Here is a 22694-nt window from a genome sequence, read left to right on the forward strand (position 1 = left end):
TGAAATAATCAACTATGGCTGCAGGATTCTTTAAGAAACTGTGGGATAAAGTAAAAAGAGGAGCGCATAAAGTTTGGGAAACAATGAAGAAAGGAGCAAATTGGATATTTAAGAATAAAGAAGCAATTAGTGACGTTGCTGAATCAATAACGCCAAAAGCTGCCCCAATAAGAGAAATTTTAAATAAAGGAGAAAAAGTTTATCAAAGACTACAACCGATACTAAGATAAAAATAATATTTATTTATTTTTCCACTATTTACCCCCTATTTTATTAAGTATTCCTTCAGCAATTCCACCAATTGCGTTACCTGCTTGTGCTCCCATCGCCGGATTACCTGCTTTAGTACCTAATACTCCACCTATGATAGTTCCTGCCGTTTTCGCTACTGGTGCCAAAAAGTTTGCAACAGGTTTAATAACCTTTTTATAAACCCAACCTGCAGCTTTCTTAATTCCATCCCATAATTTTTTAAAGAATCCTGCCGCCATTTCTGATTTAATATTAATTAAAAAATATATTTCATCACTTATATTCTAATTTTTATTTAATGATAAATGAAACCGATTTTAAAAATAAATGAAACAGAGGAGGAAGAAATAAATGAAAGTGAAAATGTTCAACAAAAAATAAACGTTGTTAAACCAATTACTGAAATAAAAATTTTTTCATCTGTTGATGAATTTAATGACTATTATGCTAATAATAAAAAATTATTTGAAGAATTGACAACATGTAAATTGAATAAAATGTTTAAAGTTGAGGACAGAGTCCAAGACCCGGAGGGTCATGGATTCAAAATTTCAAAAATAAAAGAGTGGTTAGTTTGAAATCTATTCCTCAATCAAGAATCACCTCATTAATGAAAATAGATGATTTAACAAAAAGAATAGAAATTATTGAAGAAAGAATAAATCAAATAATTGATATCATAAATCATGACTCGTTGAGCCCGGGTCCTTAAAGCCCAAGACTTAAAGTCCATCACTGAGTTCAAGGTTATATTCATCAAATATTTCATTATTAAATGCAACTTCTGCTAGTTTATTTATTTTTTCAATACGATCATTTGAAAGTCTATCGTTTAATTTTTTCTGAAGTTTTTCATTTTCTAGTTCTGAAACTTTATTTGGATGATATTTAAACCCGTTAAATTCTTTTTCCTCAGTTTTGATCATTAATTTACAAAGAACTTTTGTGGTTGGAATTCGTTTAAACCATTTATCATTAATATTTGTTATAATTCAATATCTGGAATTAATTCCCAAATTTTTGCATTTTCAATTAATTTATTATCAAATGCAAAAGCAATAGGTTTAATATTAAACTTACCTTTATAATATAACTTTCTACATAATCATCGAAATAAACATCTACTTGTTTAACATTTTCAAGAATTGGTGAAAGAACATCCATTAATTGATTGACGGTTACGAATCTTGATCCACTCATTTTCATAAATTAAAAAAATAAATTATTCAAAAAATGTAAGACATGAATTTTTAAAGTTTATTTTTTATTCATGAAAATAATTATTTCTAATTTCTTTTACTCTCTCGTACATACTAGATTTAAAGAATTCAGAACTTTTACCATAATCTCCTAAATGTTTTCTTATCCCTAACGTGTGCCAGTTATTATATGAAACTGAATAAACTTTATCTTTATCTTTACACCTTTCATCACTTCCAATATATTTATATTTCAATTTTGATTTAGCATTTTCATATTCATTAACGTTTAATAATTCACAGTCTTCCTTTTTAAATAAATGTTTTATGTATTCAGGATTTAATACTCTACGTTTATATGCTCCTAACTTAGTTCTAAAGGTTTTTCTACAAAATTTAGGAATTCCATCCTCTTTAATGTCATCAATGATTTCCATTTCATTATTTTCAATTTCTTCTTCTCGTTTATGAGGTCTTTGATTATGACTCCATTGATTCCATGAAATTAAATATTCTTTATCATTATATTTATACCTCATTAGCTTATTTTGGCTTTCATATTCATTTAATAATTCACAATCTTCATTTTTAAATTGAAGTTTAACCCATTCAGGATTTAAACAATGTTTAATTAATCGCGGAATATCTGACATCATCTATATATAGCTTCTTTTATAAAAGATAAAAAAATAAATTATTTTAAAATTAATGTTAATTTTTTAATGATTTATAAATAAATGCATCGTCTATATATAGATGTAACAAAAAATGATACAAAACCCTTCCACATATACTTCGTACACAACACTTCCACATATACTTTTATGATTTATATTTTAATGCATCGTCTATATATAGATGTAACAAAAAAAGTCACTAAACCCTTCCACATATACTACTACGTGACTACAAAAAACGATGAATTTAAAACCAAGTTTTTTAATATCTATACATAGTGATGAATCTATTTTTCTTATTAAAATTCAAAAAAGAGGCAGTTCGGAATCGTCCACAAATTGCCGAAGCCCTTTTTGCCAGTTTTGAATCCGCTTATTTTTATCGACCAAAATTATAATAAATATAATTTTGGAATAGTATTCTACCTATATCATTCATCAAAAAAATAATTTTTCGATATAACGGCCTAAAAAAACTTCTCAGAAAAAGTCTAGAAAATTTCGATTTTTTTCGAAAAAATCATTTCCGAATTCATAGCAAGCTTTTTCAAAAATAATCATATCGATAGATAGGGGATAATATAGAGGTGCTTTATGAATAGCTTAAAATTCGGAAAACTCAATATTCAACGAGAAAAACGTTTAACGAATCTCACTTTTTTGTAAACATCATAAAAAATTGAAAGCGTTATCTTGTCGGAAGCCTCCCTTAAGAAAATCGAATGAGTTATAGTTTATAGTCTAAATTCAATAATTTACTATTCTCAATTGATAAATATATTCAAATAAACCGTTTTTCTCGGAATTAAAAAAATAATGGATTGAATTCAGAATTTCAAATAAATACGAATTGAGATTTTATAAATTGAGTTTCCTCTCAAAATTTAGATTCTTTTATGAAGTAATTGAATAAGAAAGTTCCAATTAAATGTAATCATACTTCAGAAACATACTATATTTATATGATTTTCCGGTTTTAAAAAAATTTCTAGTCGTTACTGTTGTAAACAGAAATTCATCAAAAGTGACACTTCAGAAAAGCTAAAATATTGAATTTTTGGAACTTTTGATAGAGCACGTTTTTAAATATTAATTAAAGTAAATGTATATTTTGTAAAGATTCTTTTTAATAAAAAATAAAATTTTGAAGAAGAACACAAAATCTTCTGAAAAATAATATCACATAAACTCATATTATTTTCTAATATATAACTATTTTATATAAAAATCAAATTCAATGATCTTAAAAGCGAAGGATAAACCTCAAAATTTACGAATATAATGAGTGGGAATATAATGCTTATCTATCATAAAACCATATGAAATATCAATTTTTGCTTTACGCCTAATTTTTGACGACAATTAGCAAAAAATGTTAAATGTTAACACTCAGTCCATTTGAATATGAAAAATAAAATTGACTTTGATTAAATGTTTTTATTTATCATGCAATTCTTCTTGCGACCAAAGATTTGAATAAAAGTTCAAAAAATAAGATAGCTTAAAAAATAATATACGGTAGTGTTTACTAATAGATGAATAGTATATAAATTCTATTAAAATGGATTTGATCCAAAAAAATATAAAACCAAAAATAATTGTTATAATTTAAATGAAGAAGTAATTTAAAACGATTTTTATTTATGATCAAATTTTATATATTTTTTGGATCAATCCATTTTAATAGAATTTATATACTATTCATCTATTAGTAAACACTACCGTATATTATTTTTTAAGCTATCTTATTTTTTGAACTTTTATTCAACTCTTTGGTCGCAAGAAGAATTGCATGATAAATAAAAACATTTAATCAAAGTCAATTTTATTTTTCATATTCAAATGGACTGAGTGTTAACATTTAACATTTTTTGCTAATTGTCGTCAAAAATTAGGCGTAAAGCAAAAATTGATATTTCATATGGTTTTATGATAGATAAGCATTATATTCCCACTCATTATATTCGTAAATTTTGAGGTTTATCCTTCGCTTTTAAGATCATTGAATTTGATTTTTATATAAAATAGTTATATATTAGAAAATAATATGAGTTTATGTGATATTATTTTTCAGAAGATTTCATTCTATATGCCTATGAAAAGTACTCTCAAAACTAACTTTTTTAATTAATTAAATCTAGAATATTGTATTATGTTTAGTATTATTTCATTTTTCTCATTCAATTTAGAATTTACAAATGTCAAAAAATTGAGAGCTGTCACTTTTGATGAATTTCTGTTTATTACATTACAAGCTGAAAAAGATATTTTATAATCTAGTTTAATCATAATCTCATTTTTATCAAAAACATTATCAAGTCGACTTATGGAGGTTTGACGCTAAAATTTTCCAATTAATTAAAATACAATCTATTCATATAAAATATAATATACGACTTTTGGAGGTTTCAATCAAAATTGTCTAACTCACAAATCATAAATTTTCAAATGTTCTATCTGCTTTTATATCTTTCTGTTAGCAACGAAGTTACAATACAAGAAGGAATGTCTACACTTCAAATTTCTGAATCAATCACTACAATAACTTTTGCGAAACCATTAAAAATTACCGAAATATGCATTTTAAATCCAACAATATTTAAAAACGAATACAATCGTATCTTGGATTCAAACTATGAAAATATTCAATCACTAAAAGTAAAATCCATTTCCGGAACGAAAACTTTATACATATTGTATGTTACAATGAGCAGAACCAATGGAGTTTCCTTCGTTGTTCTTGATGAGCCAAATAAAAGATACATGATTGATCACTCAAAAATGACCCGGGGTGTAGTTGGTTATGATTTAATTGCCGTGTCATATGCAAATTGTAATTTTGAATTTTTTGGATCTAATATTAAAGATTATAATGGAGCAATAGAAGCAGCTGCTATTTTCTATGAAGCTGACCAAACTTTTAAACAAGCAAATCAGGCTAAGGATGAATATTCTAGATCCATATATAACTCTAGATATCTTTGGGTGAGTTCTGGAACTACTTATGGTGATACTGAGCATAGATCTCATTTTGGGTTATATTTTGAAAGATTTTCAAATAATGGAATGACAATTCCCGAAGGATATAAGCCTGGTGTTTTTAACTCAAATGAATATGGAAGAGCAATTTTTGGAGAATATACAGGCTTTAAATACAATCAAATTTCAGTCAATTCTATTGGAGAAAGGAAACAAGTAACATTGAAATCACCAGGAGTATATTTCAACAACCAACGTGAACATAGGATATATGTTGTATATATTTCAAATCCACAAGGACTTAAATATGAGGATAAAGATGTTACGAATTTTGTATATATCAAATTTGGAAAAGAATTTTCATATGACAGTCCAACACGAACAGTTACAATTTTATCCTTTAGAGCGGACCAATGCTATTACCTTTCCATTCTATATAATGCTGGTGGCTATAGTTACTGGTCTAAAACTGACAATGCAGCTCGAACATCATGTTTGATATCATACAACGACGATCCACATACAGTTACAGTTGAAACAGATAATGGTAATGTATATACAACTCAACGTTGGAACTCAGTAATTAATACTGAAAATAAGTACTATCCAAAGCAGCCATATACAACGCAATCTGCAATTGATGTAAATATTCTATGGGACCAAGTGGATCCAAAAAGACGCAAAGTTGGATTTGTTTCTGTAAATTCGCCAAAAATTACCAGAGAAACTCCAAAGTTGTTTAGTGTAAAAGAAATCTTACCAATGGTTGAAACCGGATCATGCATTGGCTGTACAATGTCACAATTGCAAGTTGATGGTACCTACACACAAAATACAGATAAAGTGTATTTAGATATTAAAGACAGTTCAAGTGTATTTATTAGCAACACTAAGAGTTTTGTTCATTTCAATTGGTCTCATCCACAAAAAGTTATTAGAGAGTTAGGAACACTTTATTTGGAATCTGTTGATGGTAGACCTCATCCAATAACAATTATGTCCAATACTAATTCAATATATCAAAATCCAATCGAAAAACTATTTATGTTCAATAGTGAGCGAAAGAATTTAATATTTGATGAAGAAGTGACTGTTAAATTTGAAGTTTATAAGCCAGATTTAAGTTCATATTCAAATATAGAAGTATATGTCAATGGGGCATATAAATCCATTAATCAAGAAACCTCAACATTTACCAATGTCAAGTCCTTTAAAATGAGCTATTCCAATCATCTTGTTACAATATATGCCACACCAAATAACAAAAATTCATTCTATAGCCTCTTGGAACAAGGTTTGTGCGGTAGTACAGTAGGAAATGAATATGCCGATAGTAATAATAATTTCAATTCAAGGCTTGGATTTAATTCATTATACATTCCTCCAGGCCAGCAGGTATCAATTATCAGGCCAGAAGCCCAGAAACTATTTTTCTTGGCATTAAACAAAGAAGAATTCTTTGATCAAAATGGTCAAAAGATTGATTCTCAAATTGAAAACTTAGATCATGACCTAGTTATTAAATCATATGATCATGTTAGAGTGTTAGAATTTGCAATGATTGATATTTCAGATGCACAACAGTATATCATCATTTACAATTCAGTTCCTAAGACAATAAATCTTGATCATAGAGTATTTGATTACAGTTTAACAAAATTAGTTTTATTCTATATACTTGGTCCAGATGACAATCAGTATATAAGAATTAGTTCATATAATTCATACCGTTTAGGTCAATTTGAAAACTGCGCATATAGACTTCGAAAGTTAGTTTTTAATCCATCGGAATATGATTTAGTAGATTATTTTTCAATATATAGAGGAAATCCCGATAAACTAACCTATATTCAGCAAAGATTAAGGGATAATAATTTGATTGATGAAATCGTGATTACCAACATCCAGAAAGATTTATATTCTAAAGTGTCTAAGAAGACTATATATTTAGCACGCAGTAACACTCTAGACTTATATGATTCTAGTGATACTGATATATTAATATGTTCCAATAATGAAATTGTTCCTATCGTCATTTATAATAATGACAAATTTATTGATGAAAATGGTAATCGATTGTTATCAACTTATGCAAATAAGAAATTGATAACAATATCCAAAAATTCGCCAATTTTTAGAGAAGATAGTAGCTCACACCAGATAACAATAATTTGTTATGTTAAGTTAACCGATGTTGATTATATAGAATTCCTTTATTTATCCGGTTCAAACATCTATACATTAAATAAGGAATTGGAAGAAGGTAAAAAGTATGAAATTGTTCCTATTTTTTCATCAACTCGGGGATTTTATGGCTATAAACCGATTAGGGATTATTTATCTCATCTTGAACCTGATCGATATAGAACAAAGACTGTTGACTCAAATCATAAATGTTATTTCTTTTCATCAACAAAAGAAGAAGAAGAAAATAGTAATGTACCAAAATTCGATTTCGCATCAATGGATCAATCCATGTCTGCCAATATTTTTGAATCCAGTGAATATATATCATATGATGGTTTCCTTGATGTACCATCTTCAGGTACAGCTACAATTACATTTAAATTTGGATATGTAGTATTTTCCAATGCTGAAAACTTTGTATTTGAGGATTCTGAAAAATTGGAAACTCATTATAAGATAGATGAAACGAAAACTTTCAAAATCATAAGAAATTCAACCAGAATATACGATCACAATCAACTACATTATTTCTTTTTCCCACTTTGGGATTTTAATTATCCAACTTTTATTATCAATTACTACTCTGAAGTTAATAACGATGTGATATCAATTAAAAGCTATTTCGGTACTAACGATTATCTTATCATCGTAAATACATTTAATTGTTCAATCAAATTTAATTATCAAATGACAATTTATGAAACGACTCGAGGTAATACTAGAGTTGGCGATAGTATAGATAACGTAAGATGTGTGGTGGTTAAACCTACTCGAGAACTATATCGCAGCTTCCAAATGGTTGTTAATCAATATTACCAAAATCCTGCAATCGAAGAATATCCATTCAAGAAAATTGATTATGAAAATAAATTTTATGCTCAGGCATCAGAAGCTTCATCTGAAGTTACATATCATGAAGTAGAGTATCCCAAACATGGACAATTCTTCATCAGATTGACAAGAACAAAAAGAGAATTTGACATTGAAGCAGGAACATCTGTTTCAATTTACTGTGATGATTTTGATGGTATTGTTGCAGTTGCCAAATTTACTAATCATGAAAAGAATTTGCTGAGATTTGGAATCATGAATGTTGCTTTTAAAGAAAATGGAAAATTGATTCTAAGTTATGAAGGTGTCTTTAATTCCAAAGTGGCATTTGTTAATTTTTACGAGATGTATCAAAATGATTGCCAACAAGCTATTGTATATGGTTCTTCGTCTGTAACTTTTACAAATACTGAAGTTACAGAACCAGGTCACATTCAAGTAATGTCTGGAAAATGTCAAACTCTTTACATTTTCTTCTTTTACAAGGGAACAAAAGTTCGTATTGATGAAACCGCTATGTTTAACGTCGAATATAATTTCCTTTATGGGGAGGATACAAGATATGTTAGAAGCAATGAAAATGAATTTGATAAACCATTAATGATTAAAATTGATTCTGAGGCAGTTAAGGATAAAGATATCACAATCAATATTGAGAATCCACATGCTGTTGAAAAATCATATTTAATCACTGAAAACAGCACATACAAATCTGCCATTTCTGAAGATTTAGATAAATATGTAATCACATTGGATGGAGAGAATATATCTGAAACAGAAAAACCAGAACCAGAACCAGATCCAGAAAAACCTGATCCGGAGAAACCTGACCCAGAAAAACCAGATCCAGAAAAACCAGAACCAGAAAAGCCAGATCCTGAAAAGTCAGAACCAGAAAATCCTCAACCTGAAATTCCAAATAACGAAAAACCTGAAACACCTAAGGATGATAAACAAAATACAAATGGTGCAAACAAAAAGAATACTGCTGGAATAGTTGCTGGAGTACTTGTTGCGTTAATAGTTATTGCAGCAGTTTGTATTATTGGATTCATTATTTACAAGAGGCGACAAAGTAAAGGTGAAAGTGAAGACATCCAATCTGATGAAAATAAATCAGAAGAAAATATGGATGTTTAATTTCATTTAAATAAACATCATTTTTATTATTCATAATATTATTATTTCTAAAAGCATTGATCAAAAAAATTACATAACAAAGATTACTTTAATAAACAACAAAATATATAAAAACAATATATTAAGATAAAAAAAAGTTATTTGAGAACTCCATAAGATCTTTTTGCAGCAACTGTTGCCGGTCTATTTCTTGTTGACAAGTTTGGTGCAAAAATATTTGTTCTTCTTGCAGTTTTGAGCCTTGATGTTGAAGCCAAAGAAGATCTATGTTTCACTTCCTTAATGATTTGTCTGTTTTCGTTCCTTTGTTCTTTCAACTTACTCTCTTCAACTTGCCTTTGATATCTTGCTCTGATAGAAATCAAAAGAGAACGAAGTTCGTTATCTTCAATGACAAGATTATGGTTCAAGATTATCTCAATGATCTTAATAGACTGATCTATCAATAAAACGTTGTCATCAACTTGCATCATCTTTCTTTCATTCTCAACAAACTTTTCCGCATTCGCATTAAAAACTTCACACAATTTGAAAAATTGTCTCTTGTATTTCTCAATGTTTCTCGTCAAATAGTCAATCATATCTAAAGCTTCACTTCTAATAGAGAATTTCATATTGTTGAGGATACATTGTATTCCATCCAATTTGAAGTTCAAATGATTACTCAACATTTTTTCAATGAATTTGTAAAAAGGTGACAAATCTTCACTTTCAATCAAAATTGTTTTGAATAAATTAAATCTGAGTTTTCTGTGATAAACATAAACCTCAGATAACTGGCTTTCTACCAAGTTTTTTGACTCCAAGTCTTCATAATACATGAAATAATGATTGAAAATGTCCAAAATCCTCAAAATATTTGCTTTGAAATATTTGAAAACAGGAGAAGATTTTGACAATTTCGTCAACGAAAATGAAATCATTTCTGTATAGAAAGAAATCATTTTAGAGCTTGGATGTATTCTTAATCTTGATGTTCCAAATTTAGCCATTGATCTCTGGAATATTACATCCAAAAACTCTTCATTCAAAATGTCATTATTTGTCATGTAAATTGCGATTTGTTTGTAAAGTTCCAAACAAACAACAGAAATTTCCAAAATCGAATTTTGTGTTTGTGAAATCAGGAATTCCTTTTGTTTGTTCTTTTCTTGCAAGAATGTTGTTTCTTTCAAATCAAATCTATTCTCTCTATGTACTTGCTGATCCAAATACTTCGAAATGGAATCAGACTCTCTTTGAATGATTCCAAATGATTTGTAAAAGAAAGATAAAATAACTTTGATGTCAATTTGATAATCAACATCTTTTGAAGCATTATTCTGCAAATAAAGAAGATTGCAGAAATTCTTTGCAAGAACTAAACTCTCATTTACATCTGTAGCCATGTCTACATAGTGTTGATCGGAGTTTTCGAAATTATAAGTCAAGAAATTGTTTCGTAAAATTTTTGACAAAAAGTTCGATTTTGTCACAAATTTTATCAAAAACGGATTTGAATTTTTGAGATATTCATCAACAATTTGCTTGAAAAGTGGTTCTCTTATTGTCTCAAAAATAGAGAACAAAATGTCAGAGAATATCAAAGAATAAGGAGATTTTGTATGGAACATTTCTTTGGCTGTTTGAATTGCGTTTTCTCTGACTTTGTCATTCAAAACAGAAATTCTCATCATGTGATTTACGTTTTGCATGAAAATTGGATTCATTACAACAAAGTTAAGGATTCTAAAGCTTGCATCATAAAGTTTAGAATTGGAAACACTCAAAACACTCTGGAGAAGTGATAAAGCTTCTTCTCTTACGTTGTGGATATACAAACAACATAAAACTTTTTGAATGATTCTAAAATCATTAAAAATTCTTGCAATTGCTGTTGTTTGTCCATTATTCCACATCGATTGCAGTGTTTTGATGGAGTTACCTTTCTGTTTGTCAATTGAGTAGCAAAGTGCATGAGAAATGTTGTAATTAGCCTCTCCAAAATTGAGGAAATTGTTGAAATACCATTCTGAATGTTCATCAGTAAATTTTATACTTCCTGCAATAGAAATCGAACTACTCAAGATGTATTTCAGGATTCCATGCACTTTGTAATACGTATACATGAATGCTGGAGAATGATCATGATTCAGAAGGAAACTGATGCTCTTGTAATCACTTAAAATCATAGAAGAGCTGAATCGAATTGTATGATTACATGCAAAAAGTGACATGATTTGTAAAACAGTTTCCATAGTGTAAGGAACTAATGGTCCGATACCTTTCTCAACACTCGAGATAATGCGCATAAGGAACTCTAATAAGCGCTCAAAGTATTGATCCGAAAAAGTGATGGTTGGAACAACATCTTGTAATTTTACCCTTGAAATTACCCTTTTAATTGCGAATTCAACAAGTTTGTCTAAAATTTTGAGGTTGAAAACAGACTTAAGAATTCGATCGGCTGCATGGTTTTCAAGAGGAAAAGCGAACTGTCCGTCATCTTCATCATCTTCGTCGTGGAACATCAGTGCTTGCAAGACACCCATTGTAAAGAAAAATGTTTCTTCTTTGAGCAAAAATGTTATTGGATAAAAGAACTGTGAAGTAAAAACATCTTGATTCGGAACTTTCAAATAGACATCGAGAGCTTCTGTTCCTGATGATGGCTGGCCCAAGCAATAAGTTCTTAATAAGTCTTCAACTTGTGGCCTTTTTGCTGGATCGGTTTGCAAACAGCTCGCGATAATCAACAAATATAATTTAGATTCATCATAATTGATTTTTGAGTTTTTGTAAGGTAGAAGTGTATAATGATCTAAATCTAAGATTGTTGGATTCTTGAGATTACAATCATCACTTCTGATGAAACATTCGCCTCTTTCACCTGTGCATCGCTCATTTGGTCCGACCATTTTCGCATCTTTCAGCCAATCATAGAAGAAATGTGTTCTTGGATAAGTTCGATGAAAACTACTGCTTCTGTATTGTCCATTCTTCTCGAATTTCTGGTAATCGTTGACATCTTCACCCAAATGCTCAAGTAATTCAAGTCCATATGACTTTGGTAGATAACCTGTGATTGTATACAGCAACAACATGCCGAGTTGCCATACATCAAATGCAGTTGTCATTTTTTCGAGCGGTTCATGGAAATATTCTGGAGGAAGGAAAGGATTTGATGGATGGTTGAAGGGTTCTGGGAGAGGAAGAATAGGAGTATCTTTGAATTGTGCATCAAAGATTGATCCAATCATTGTTTGACTTGTTTCTACATTCAAATAAATGTTTTCTGGATAAAATGTTCTCAGAATTATTCCAAGTTTGTGGAGAGAATACAAGATTTGCAATGACTTGCATAAAATCGAGTTTGCAACACCAAGAGATCTCGGATCTGAACCTAAGAAAGAATGTACTTTTAGGAAATGTGATAAAGGAAGTGCTCTTGATCCTTCTCCAATAACAACTCTTGTTGTTCCATCACCAATCGCTCCAAATGAATTCACCAAAAGTGAAATCTTTCGAGAAGCGAAAGAAACTTTTTGAACAATAGCAATATGATCAGTAAAGTCTTTATCAAACTCTTCTTCTGGAATATGCAATGCATGAATGATCTGTCTTTGTTCTCTGTCTCTTCCATACAAAGTATATTTAGACTTTGTATCATAAATTGTTTTGTGTAATGTGTCATCTAAAATGATGTTACGATTTGGTTTGACAGTTAATTGGATTTGGTTGGGATCTGTGTCTTTTTGGACAATTCGTAGATCAATTGGAGGAACAGGAAGCATTTTATCAAGGAAAGATGCTGTTAACTGTTCATTAATTCCATCTTGAACTCTTTTCATCAATTCATGTTTAACTAAATCTTCCAAATTTTCTAATTGATCAATTCTCTTTGATAATTCCTCCTTTTGTATTCTTGACAACCATTTCCTACTGATACTTGCTGATCCAAGTCCTTCAGCTGCTTGTGAAATTGTGAAATCATTTAATTTCAAATTCAAATTCGCCAAAGGATTTATTTGACAAATAATTTCAGTAACTTTTTGTGATGAATAAGCAATGTTGGAAATTGCTTTGTAATATCCATCGGTTCTTACAGGTAATAAATGGTTTGTCAAGCCAATTGAATAATCACAATTATCAAGGATTTCGTCTTCAGGAGCGAATTTCATTAGAAAATCAGGAAAAGTCATCAAATTTTGTGGTAAAATATCAGCTCTTTTCAAGAAATGAAATACTTCGTAAGCAGAAACTGATTTTTCATCAGTTGAAGGAACAAAAGGATATAATGCTTTGTTTTTCGTCTTCAAAATTAAATCTGTCAAAGAAATATATTTTGAATTTGGATAAAACATCCTTTTCATTTGATTCATGATTGCCAATGAATCGAAATGATTCAAATTACTTTTCATTTCCAAGTATTTTTGTCTCTGATTAAACATTTTCTGACTTGCATTTCCATATTCATTCAAAGCAACTTTTCTTGCATTGTTATACTCAGAAGTATTAATATTATCGAATTCGTTTGCAGGAGTACTTATCAAATCATTAACAACAGAAAGAGAACAGATGGATCCTCCATTAACAATTCCAAAAACTATGACAAATCGTGGTGTAATTGGAATTGCGCATATTTTAAATGCAGGAGATGTAAATTTAGCAGGTTTGTAAGTAGAAAATATCTTTTTTGACTGAGTATATTTCATTTTTCCTATTAATCTTTCTGCATGCATTAATTCCATTGGAGATAACTTATTCTCTGGTATTCTTAGTGCATATTCCACTGCTTCACCAAGAAAAACATGGAAAGAAGCGTCATCACAAGAAATATAAATTAAATTCGGAACATCAGTAGCATATAAATCTAATGGAACAGCATCAACAGAAAATGAACCAATTAATGATATAAATTCTAATCTATCTTTATATTCATAGACATAAATGATTTTGTCTGTTGACCAAACAAAAATTCTTGTATCAAACCTTGAAACTCTTACCATACCTTTCATATTCGGATGTTTCAGAACTCTATGATTTGAAAAATCATTAGAAAAAATGAAAACATCCGATGAATCAACAAAAGTACAAGCAAAACCTGTTGCGTTGTTATTATATGACAATGGAGTGATTGTTAATAATTTAACTAATTGGTATTCGACACTAAACAATGTTTCCCTTGTAAATTGAATGGTAGGAGTTAAAGTTATTGGATCACAACATATTAAATTGCCACCTTGACTCAATAAATTTATCCATAACATTCCAATTTTGTCAAAAAATATAAATTTCCTCGAATCAGGAATTTTAATTGGAACTTCAAGTTGTCTTTCGAAGATGGAAATGCCTAATTCGAATATGTGGAGCTTCCATCTACTATCAATACCGAACACTTGGCCGCTGAAAGGTTGAATTGCTACATCTAAAAGTGGAGCATTTGTTTGAATGTCTGTCAAATGGCATAAATGGTCATGTGTGAAGTTCTCCAGTTCAATAAATGCAGCTGATGTGAGAGAGGCAACGAAGTAAAGACCTTTTTCTGGGAAAGGAACAATCTCATGAGCTGATTTCATGAAAGTTGGTTTCGATGATCGAGGAATAGTAATAATTGATGGGTATTGGACAATTCTTTTCATGTATTTGTCATTTCTAGCTATCAAATCATCGCACATTTCTAAGTATTGGTCGCAAATATATAAAAATCTTGGAAGTAATTCTGATTTTGCCCAGGCGAAGTTAGATTTTTGTTCGTAAAGCATTTCATCTTTCTGCGTTGTAGATATTTTTGCTGGATTCTCATCGTGCCACGGTGGTGGTAATTCAATAATTATATTTCTTTTTTGTGGTTTGGATTTATTCGCTTGTTTTCGTGCGTCTTTAACTGCTGACTTCAAATCAACTGCGTATCCTTTTGCAATTATCTCTCTTTTCGCTGAAGTTTTTGAAGATTTTGGTCGTGGAAATTCTGTTGTGTTGCGTAAACTCTTTTTTGGTGATGGAAGATCGCCTGATTTAAGATTTCGTGACGCTGACGGATAGTAAAATAAAATATGATCAAATGAAACTAAATTTTGGTATTGTTTTTCTGATAACTTACGTGCTTTGTAGTCGTGTATGAATTTTGTGATGACTCTCATTGCAACAATTTCACGACAATGTAATATTTTGACTTTCTGTCTGAATTGACGGAAGCATGTTTGAATCTTGAGAGCACAAGCGTTTTCACGATCCATCATCGCAACTTTTTCTCTGTATTTCTTTCCTCGAAAGATGGCCTGCAATCTTATGACTGCCCAAATGGATCGAGCGTCATAAAGTTCGTTTTCCATCTTTTTAGAAAACGTACAGAGAAATTTCTTGTTTTTAGATAATTTACTCATGTATAAATATACATGCCAATTTTAAAACATTTAATTAAACAAAAAATGGGTTTGAGCTCATATTGTAGAAATTTTTGTAAGGAATGTTGCATTCATTGAATTATACTAGTCTCGTTGCATTTCACAAGATGTTTAAAAACTAGAAAATATGTTCGAGACAGATAATTAGAAAATAAAAAATGGATGAAATTCAAAAAGATCTTAAATTGCTTATTTAATTAGAAATTAATCTTCTGTATAGTAAGTTCTAATGATTTTTCATAATGAGAAACTATTTGTGCTAAAATCTTGATTTGTCAATAAAATCCTTCCCATTTTCCCTTGAAAAATATAATAATTCGGTATATTAGTTGAATATGAAGCATTTTCATAATGAGTTCCAAAGAGATTTATTTCGGCTGACCAATTTTAATATAATTTGAGAAAGGGACAAACTATCCAGTGTCACTTTTCAAAGGAATAAAAAAAAATAATAAAGATGAAATAATAACATGAAATCTTATATAAATATAATTTTATCAAAAAAAAAAAAAAAAAAAAAAAAGGTAGTGGGGCTTCCAGGCACTTCGTGCCCTCTAGCCCCGAAGATGTTTAGAATATGAGAGAGGTCCTATAAACCGGAGAAAGTGTCATATAAACATCTGTCATTTTACTCAGAATTTTATACAGAATTCGGCAAAAATATATTTTAGGGTAGAAGGGTATATCTAACCTCTTTTCTAACCTCATTTCTAACCTCTTGAATTTTCATGAATTTTCATGAAATTTACACCAAAAATATATTTTAGGGTAGAAGGGTATATCTAACCTCTTTTCTAACCTCATTTCTAACCTCTTGAATTTTCATGAAATTTACACCAAAAATATATTTTAGGGTAGAAGGGTATATCTAACCTCTTTTCTAACCTCTTTTCTAACCTCTTGAATTTTCATGAAATTTACACCAAAAATATACTACTAGGGTCATTTACGAAGAAATCTCAACAAAGTCTTTACGATGAAGTCTTGACAAAGTCTTTACGAAGAAATCTCAACAAAGTCTTTACGATGAAGTCTTGACAAAGTCTTTACGAAGAAGTCTCAACAAAGTCTTTACGAAGAAGTCTTAACAAAGTCTTTACGAAGAAGTCTCAACAAAGTCTTTACGAAGAAGTCTTAACAAAGTCTTTACGAAGAAATTCATGAAAATTCAAGAGGGTAGAAAAGAGGTTAGAAAAGAGGTTAGATATACCCTTCTACCCTAAAATATATTTTTGGGTCATTTACACTCATTTACGAAGAAGTCTCAACAAAGTCTTTACGAAGAAGTCTCAACAAAGTCTTTACGAAGAAGTCTTGACAAAACATTTACGAAGAAATTCATGAAAATTCAAGAGGGTAGAAAAGAGGTTAGAAAAGAGGTTAGATATACCCTTCTACCCTAAAATATATTTTTGGGTCATTTACACTCATTTACGAAGAAATCTCAACAAAGTCTTTACGAAGAAGTCACAATAAAACATCTGTCAAAAACCGCTTTTTAACTTCACTTAAAATGCCACGTAAGCTACGTAAGAATATACGTAAGAGGAAGAGAGCATTGAAACATCCAATAGTAAAACTAACACCACAACAACAGTTGCAACAACAAATGCTGAATGACCCCACTATGTTGCAACAAATGTCAAGCAATCCTATGCTTTTAAACCGAGTTGTTGGTGCACAGAGTGGAGGTTTAAGAGCGGCACTTTTAGCGAAAATGGCAGGCTATGGTGGAGCTGCAGACGGAACAGCCTATAACCCTCAAAGTCAAATGAATTTGAGTTCACTCAAAAATCAAATAACAGATGTCAAAAAGTCAAACATAGACATACAGAAGCAAATAAGTGAAAACGAAAAGAAACTAGAATATGACAGACACACAAAGAAACTCAATGAGTTAAACGTAGAGAAAAAGAAGAAAGAAGAACAACTGAAAGAACTAAGTACAGAGGAATATGCGAAAAAAGTGTCAGAAAAAGCAGCAGAAGTAGCAAAAATGGAACAAGATGTCATAAATTTGAAAAACCATACTACTCGATATAAAGTACTGAAAGATGAAGAGATAAAACAAAAAGCCCTGAAGACATATATGGATAGCGATGAGTATAAAAAAGAAGTTGAAGCAAATGTAAAGGCAGAAAAACTTTTACAGTTGCAAAACCAAACCGTACAGTATGAAAACTTAGCACAAGAAAGTAAAAATAACGACGCAGCCATGCAAAAGGCAATGAAAAGCGCAGAATATATAAAAGCTAACAATGACTGGTTAGATGCCCAAGCCAACGCTAAAGCAGCCCAACTCATAGGGTCAATAAGGACAAAAATACAAGCGGATGAAGACAGTTCAAATGAAACTTTAACAAATGCTGACTTTAAGAACGCCTTCGAAGCTCTTCATAGTAAGGTGAAACTAGTGAACGACTTCTCATCTGGAAAGAAACTGAAGTCTGAAGGTTTCGACAAAGAGTTAAAAGAAGTAGCACAAAATATGACGAAAATAACAGATGCAGCAACGAGACAGGCAGTTCAAAGTGCCTATGACGCCGTTAGAGCAACTGTTGTGAAAAGTCAAGAAAAAGAGTTACAACAGACCAAAACAGACCTAGTAAATGCTTTCTTAAAAACGAAAAGTCAGGTAGGACATTACGCTGCAGATGGAACATATGTGCCAGCTGGTGGAACTTATATACCACCAAACCCTCCAAGAGAAGCACCTGCACCAGGACTACCTAAAACATTTACATCGTCACATGGACACAGACACAGGCATGCACCAAAACCAACACAACAACAACAACAACCAGCACAACAACCAACACAACAACCAGCACAGCAACCAACAGTTCAAAACCCTGCACAACAACAACCACAAACAGAGCAAGGACATAAAAGAAGTAGAGAACAAGGAAACCAAGAATTCTTAAAAATGCTTAAAGAAGAGTGTGGTTTCCCAGATAGTATTGACTTTAGTGACAGATATAAAGAAGCTATTGGAAAGTTCAAGGATGGAAATACTGACCCGAACCTATTTAGCTTTATGGCTCAGCACCAAAACGGATATAATCTCAAACCTGGAAAATACAAGCTCGCTAAGGGATATGATTTAATAGCATATCATCCAAATGACATGAACGAATTTACTCCGAGATATTTGATGTCAGAGCTAAATGACAATTCAACTTTCGTCATGAAACGCGTAAAAAATAGAGACGGAACGAAAGAACAAAAGCTTATGAATGCGGATGACGTAGATAGGGAAATTGTTGAAAACGGTCTCGGAATATATGAAATGCCAGCAGATGAGGTACAAGAAACTCCACAGGAAGAAGTTCAGATACAACCAGACATGGAAGAAATAGTTCAGCAACAACAGCTAGAAGAGCCTGAAGGAAACGAACAAGTCCTTCCTTTGGAAACTAACTTCACAGAACTAGATGAAGATTTGGAACAGCCGAAAAATCTTGACCCTCAACAAGAGTATGCGGAGAATATGGAATATTTCCAAGAGTCTAAAAAAAATTCGGCTGACATAGTAGAAGAATATCGAAAAATGTTTGCCGACATACAAAAGACTCCAGCACCAGATGAAAATATTCGGCATAGAATGGAAGCACTGAAAGAAAATGTACACAAATACAACAACCCTTTTTACTTACGAGCATTTAACGTTCAATCTTCGGATGAACTCGGTGAAAATAAAAGGTTAAATTTCAAGAAAACATATAGAAATGAAACATTGTTTAAAGTTCATTCAGAACCTAACCAAGATGGAAACAAACCTACTTTTGTTTCTGCAGACGATGGAACTACAATGAGATGGGGTCATAAAGCTAACCCGGATAGGTGGTTCATAAACTTACAACCACAATTCCAAGAAGTTGTAGACGCAATGGAAGTCAATGGTGAACCAGATATAGCTGGTATTTTCAGCGCGGCTTTAATGCCATTGAAAGATATGAAACATGCAGATATTTTGGACCAGTATGAAATGAACATGGCTGATGGAAATATAACACCTGACGTTCTAAAACATTTATCTCAAAGAACTACACAGAACCATAAAGATGGTATATTTGGTGAAGAGTTTAGAAAGAAAGTTAGGGACAAAGAAGGAAGAGAACCTATTGTACATGACCTTGCAAACGAAAGTTTACAAAATGTCATAAAAACTTACTTTGCAGACAATGAACCGAGAAGGGATGAATATTTAAGAAAACTCAAATGGACAGTACCAAATGAAATGTTAGTATTGAAAAACATGTTCCTTGACAAAATAAAACCAACTACAGAAATAAACGACGCAAGACTGAAAGATTGGGTAAAAGCTTTCCCATTCACAAAAGATATAGTTGGTAACATGGAAAGAAAACCAGAATGGCTACAAAAACATATATTTGGAAACGAGCTTATTCCATATGGACAGGCACTGTTTGAAGAGCTTGAACCGGAAACTCAGGAAAGAGTCATGCAAACAATACGCGAAGACTCAAATACAAACTATGACAAACTCTTTCTAGGATATAGGTTACCTGAGATGGGCGACCAGAGCCAAAAGGCAAAAAGGACATGGGAAATTTGCAACATACTAGATGAACATAATGCAAAGATGCAACAACTTCAAGCAGAGGGCAATGAAGGAAAAAGAAGAGTTAAAAACTCAGTCAGGAAGAAAGTAAAGCTTGGTCCACGTGGGTTCTATTATGACATATAAATCCAACTATTCTATATTTTTACTCATATGAAATGTACGCCGCTCAGAATATAACGCCAACAGTTTTGGATGCTATGAATGGAAATGTTTCCGAATGGTATAACGAATGCGACAATGCCATTAGAAGGTCAGAAATAGTTCCTGGAACTTACGAATATACAACTGCTGTTTCTTATGGAAACGTAGGTGAGTTTGGAGAAGGTTCTTCAACAACAGTAGATATTGCTTGCGACAGGTTTCATATAATTTCTATTGACAACTCTTTCTTATACGTGGAACAAGACATTGAAATAAAACCTTCTGCCAAGTTGTCTGACAAGAAAGGTTGCAATGGAATTTTCTATGTCGGATACCAATATGCTCCAGAAGTTTTCATGGGATATAAGATATATTCTAACTCTGACTTAGTTCAAACAGTAACATGGGCAAACTATGAATGGTTCGCTTTGAGAAACTCAGTACAACCACAAGCTAGAGAACAAACAGACCAGTATGCAACTATTGAGAAAATAAGAAGACTTGACCCTAACGTTCCAGGAGTTTATGTTAACCTTTCTGGACAAACTGCAGCAGCAGTAACCAAAGTAAAACTGAAACTTAGAGTTCCTTTGTCATCTTTCCTCATCTTCAGGTTTTTAAGATACTTGCCAAACTGGGCAGGAAAAATTTCTATCGAACTTACTCCAAGCAAAAATAACTTAGTCATTGCACCAACACAAGACCCATTCACTCTTACAGACGTAAAGGGAGCAAATCAAACGTCATTCGCCGAATTTTGCAAAGACAAAGTTGACTTAGACTTTGGTTTCTCAAACTTCAAACACTGAAGTAAACTACTACTTCAATGCTGCTGGAACTGCTTGGGACCCAGTTAAGTTCACATGCGAAAAATTTGAATGCAAGAGAATAGAAAGCAGACTTGCAGTCTATATGTTGGACCCAGATATTTCAAATGCTTTAGCTGCCAAATATATTGCAGTTCCACTTATGTTCCCTATACACCAAATATCTGTCAAAGACTTTGCAGGTGAAGTTGGAAACCAAAGTGCTGACCCAGGTGCAAGAACAGATATTGCCTTAACAACTGCAATGAAACATGCAGATACTATGTTTGTACTGTTCAGACGAACTATAAATGACTATTCTTGCTTCTACAACCCTGGTATTAAATACCATATAAACATAGATGGCAAATACTATCCAAGAGAAGAATATTCTACAGTTGAGGATATGAGGTCATACAACTTGACATTAGATGCTATGAACTTTAACAACAACTTCACAACAACCATAAACCCTGAAATGCAAAGTTCTATTATGCCATATGTGAAAGTATGGACTCATACAGGAGGTCAAAAAACTCAATATACAAATGGAGACCGTTCAAACTTTTGGCTTGGCATTCCATTTGCTGACTCAGAAGACTTTATGGGTGGTATTTCAACTGTTGGTACAGTTCAAATACAATATACTGGTGACAGAGACGGTCCAGATGAACTGAGAGCAAAGAAGTTTACAAAACCAATAGCACTTTTCACAGAAGATGCTCTTTTGAAGATTCGTTCGATGAAACCTGCTGGGGCTCCTCAGATTGGCATAACGACAGCTTCCATCGAGCAGATTTTGGCAGCAGGTCAGTAAGTTGTTCTTGAACTGACTTCTCTCCGTCAAATATTGACAGTACGCCAGTTTTGACATAATATTGTATTATAAACTTACCTTTAGAAATATCTGTAAGTTTTGTTGTTATATTTTTGTCTGCTTCAAGAACTTTCACCATTTCAGTTATACCAACTTTCTTTGCTTTATGAAAATATTTTGGTTCAGCAAATATTGCTATTCTATAACATTTACCATTGTTTGTATAAAGAACTATTCTGTCAATGTATTTGTATTGTTTGTGTGTGTAAACTTTGTTCTGCTTCAATTCGAAGAGATACTCGAATACGTCCATCTTTTTATTCTAAGTAAAATGTCATTTCCGAAAAATAGAAGCGTGAGTGTTTCAAAAGGTTTAATGGCGATGGCAGATGTGAAGTTAAATTCACCAACTCAAACAAACAGTCAAAGTGTTGTTGTCAATGTCAAAGAAAGAGATGTTGAAGTGGGGAAACCATACGAAGACGAAGATGGTATAACAATAGTTCCTGTAAAAGAACAACCAACATACCCTGAAGTTAGCAGAGACTTAAGTTCTGTTGCAGATATTCGAAACGACTACCAACAACTTAAAGACAAACTTAAAACTCAGGAGAAGATTTGTCAAGCTTTAAGTATAATGTTAAACTTGGTCGAACACAACCCTGTAAAAGTGAACTCATATGTCATCGCA

The 22694-nt window shown here is 31.5% G+C and overlaps 9 protein-coding genes across 9 annotated transcripts, besides 7 other annotated features; 6 read left to right on the forward strand and 3 right to left on the reverse strand.

Annotated features, from left to right (window-relative positions):
• Positions 1 to 14: 14 nt before the first annotated feature.
• On the forward strand, positions 15 to 230 carry TVAGG3_0186880 (uncharacterized protein; the record flags this gene model as incomplete). Its single annotated transcript, XM_051225815.1, has 1 exon — positions 15 to 230. The coding sequence occupies one exon, from the start codon at positions 15 to 17 to the stop codon at positions 228 to 230; it is 216 nt and encodes a 71-aa protein (XP_051110801.1).
• Positions 231 to 254: 24 nt separating this feature from the next.
• Positions 255 to 491, reverse strand: TVAGG3_0186890 (N-acetylmuramoyl-l-alanine amidase family; the record flags this gene model as incomplete). Its single annotated transcript, XM_051225816.1, has 1 exon — positions 255 to 491. The coding sequence occupies one exon, from the start codon at positions 489 to 491 to the stop codon at positions 255 to 257; it is 237 nt and encodes a 78-aa protein (XP_051110802.1).
• Positions 492 to 2372: 1881 nt separating this feature from the next.
• Positions 2373 to 2837: a mobile genetic element.
• Positions 2838 to 3127: 290 nt separating this feature from the next.
• Positions 3128 to 3165: a mobile genetic element.
• Positions 3128 to 3165: a terminal%2Cinverted (terminal inverted repeat of Banshee-A3 transposon ID:TVAGG3_0186910).
• A 1172-nt stretch (positions 3166 to 4337) lies between these two features.
• Positions 4338 to 4374: a mobile genetic element.
• Positions 4338 to 4374: a terminal%2Cinverted (terminal inverted repeat of Banshee-A3 transposon ID:TVAGG3_0186920).
• A 259-nt stretch (positions 4375 to 4633) lies between these two features.
• TVAGG3_0186930 (uncharacterized protein) lies at positions 4634 to 6053 on the forward strand (the record flags this gene model as incomplete). The annotated part of the gene is made up of 1 exon (XM_001289001.1): positions 4634 to 6053. A coding segment is annotated over one exon (1420 nt), but the record flags the coding sequence as incomplete, so codon positions are not given.
• Positions 6054 to 8089: 2036 nt separating this feature from the next.
• TVAGG3_0186940 (uncharacterized protein) lies at positions 8090 to 9265 on the forward strand (the record flags this gene model as incomplete). Its single annotated transcript, XM_001298177.2, has 1 exon — positions 8090 to 9265. The coding sequence occupies one exon, from the start codon at positions 8090 to 8092 to the stop codon at positions 9263 to 9265; it is 1176 nt and encodes a 391-aa protein (XP_001298178.2).
• A 137-nt stretch (positions 9266 to 9402) lies between these two features.
• On the reverse strand, positions 9403 to 13995 carry TVAGG3_0186950 (serine/threonine-protein kinase PIM family; the record flags this gene model as incomplete). Its single annotated transcript, XM_001298178.1, has 1 exon — positions 9403 to 13995. The coding sequence occupies one exon, from the start codon at positions 13993 to 13995 to the stop codon at positions 9403 to 9405; it is 4593 nt and encodes a 1530-aa protein (XP_001298179.1).
• Positions 13996 to 14181: 186 nt separating this feature from the next.
• Positions 14182 to 15579, reverse strand: TVAGG3_0186960 (serine/threonine-protein kinase PIM family; the record flags this gene model as incomplete). Its single annotated transcript, XM_001294874.1, has 1 exon — positions 14182 to 15579. A coding segment is annotated over one exon (1398 nt), but the record flags the coding sequence as incomplete, so codon positions are not given.
• Positions 15580 to 16050: 471 nt separating this feature from the next.
• Positions 16051 to 16162: a mobile genetic element.
• Positions 16163 to 17164: 1002 nt separating this feature from the next.
• TVAGG3_0186980 (protein of unknown function, DUF4106 family) lies at positions 17165 to 17836 on the forward strand (the record flags this gene model as incomplete). Its single annotated transcript, XM_051225817.1, has 1 exon — positions 17165 to 17836. A coding segment is annotated over one exon (672 nt), but the record flags the coding sequence as incomplete, so codon positions are not given.
• Positions 17837 to 17866: 30 nt separating this feature from the next.
• On the forward strand, positions 17867 to 18760 carry TVAGG3_0186990 (protein of unknown function, DUF4106 family; the record flags this gene model as incomplete). The annotated part of the gene is made up of 1 exon (XM_051225818.1): positions 17867 to 18760. A coding segment is annotated over one exon (894 nt), but the record flags the coding sequence as incomplete, so codon positions are not given.
• Positions 18761 to 18940: 180 nt separating this feature from the next.
• Positions 18941 to 20362, forward strand: TVAGG3_0187000 (protein of unknown function, DUF4106 family; the record flags this gene model as incomplete). The annotated part of the gene is made up of 1 exon (XM_051225819.1): positions 18941 to 20362. One exon carries the CDS (start codon positions 18941 to 18943, stop codon positions 20360 to 20362), a length of 1422 nt encoding a protein of 473 aa, XP_051110805.1.
• An 86-nt stretch (positions 20363 to 20448) lies between these two features.
• Positions 20449 to 22694: part of a mobile genetic element that runs on past the window's edge.

The sequence above is a fragment of the Trichomonas vaginalis genome, chromosome IV, assembly GCF_026262505.1.
Source record: "Trichomonas vaginalis G3 chromosome IV, whole genome shotgun sequence".
NCBI classification, from domain to species: Eukaryota; Parabasalia; order Trichomonadida; family Trichomonadidae; genus Trichomonas; species Trichomonas vaginalis.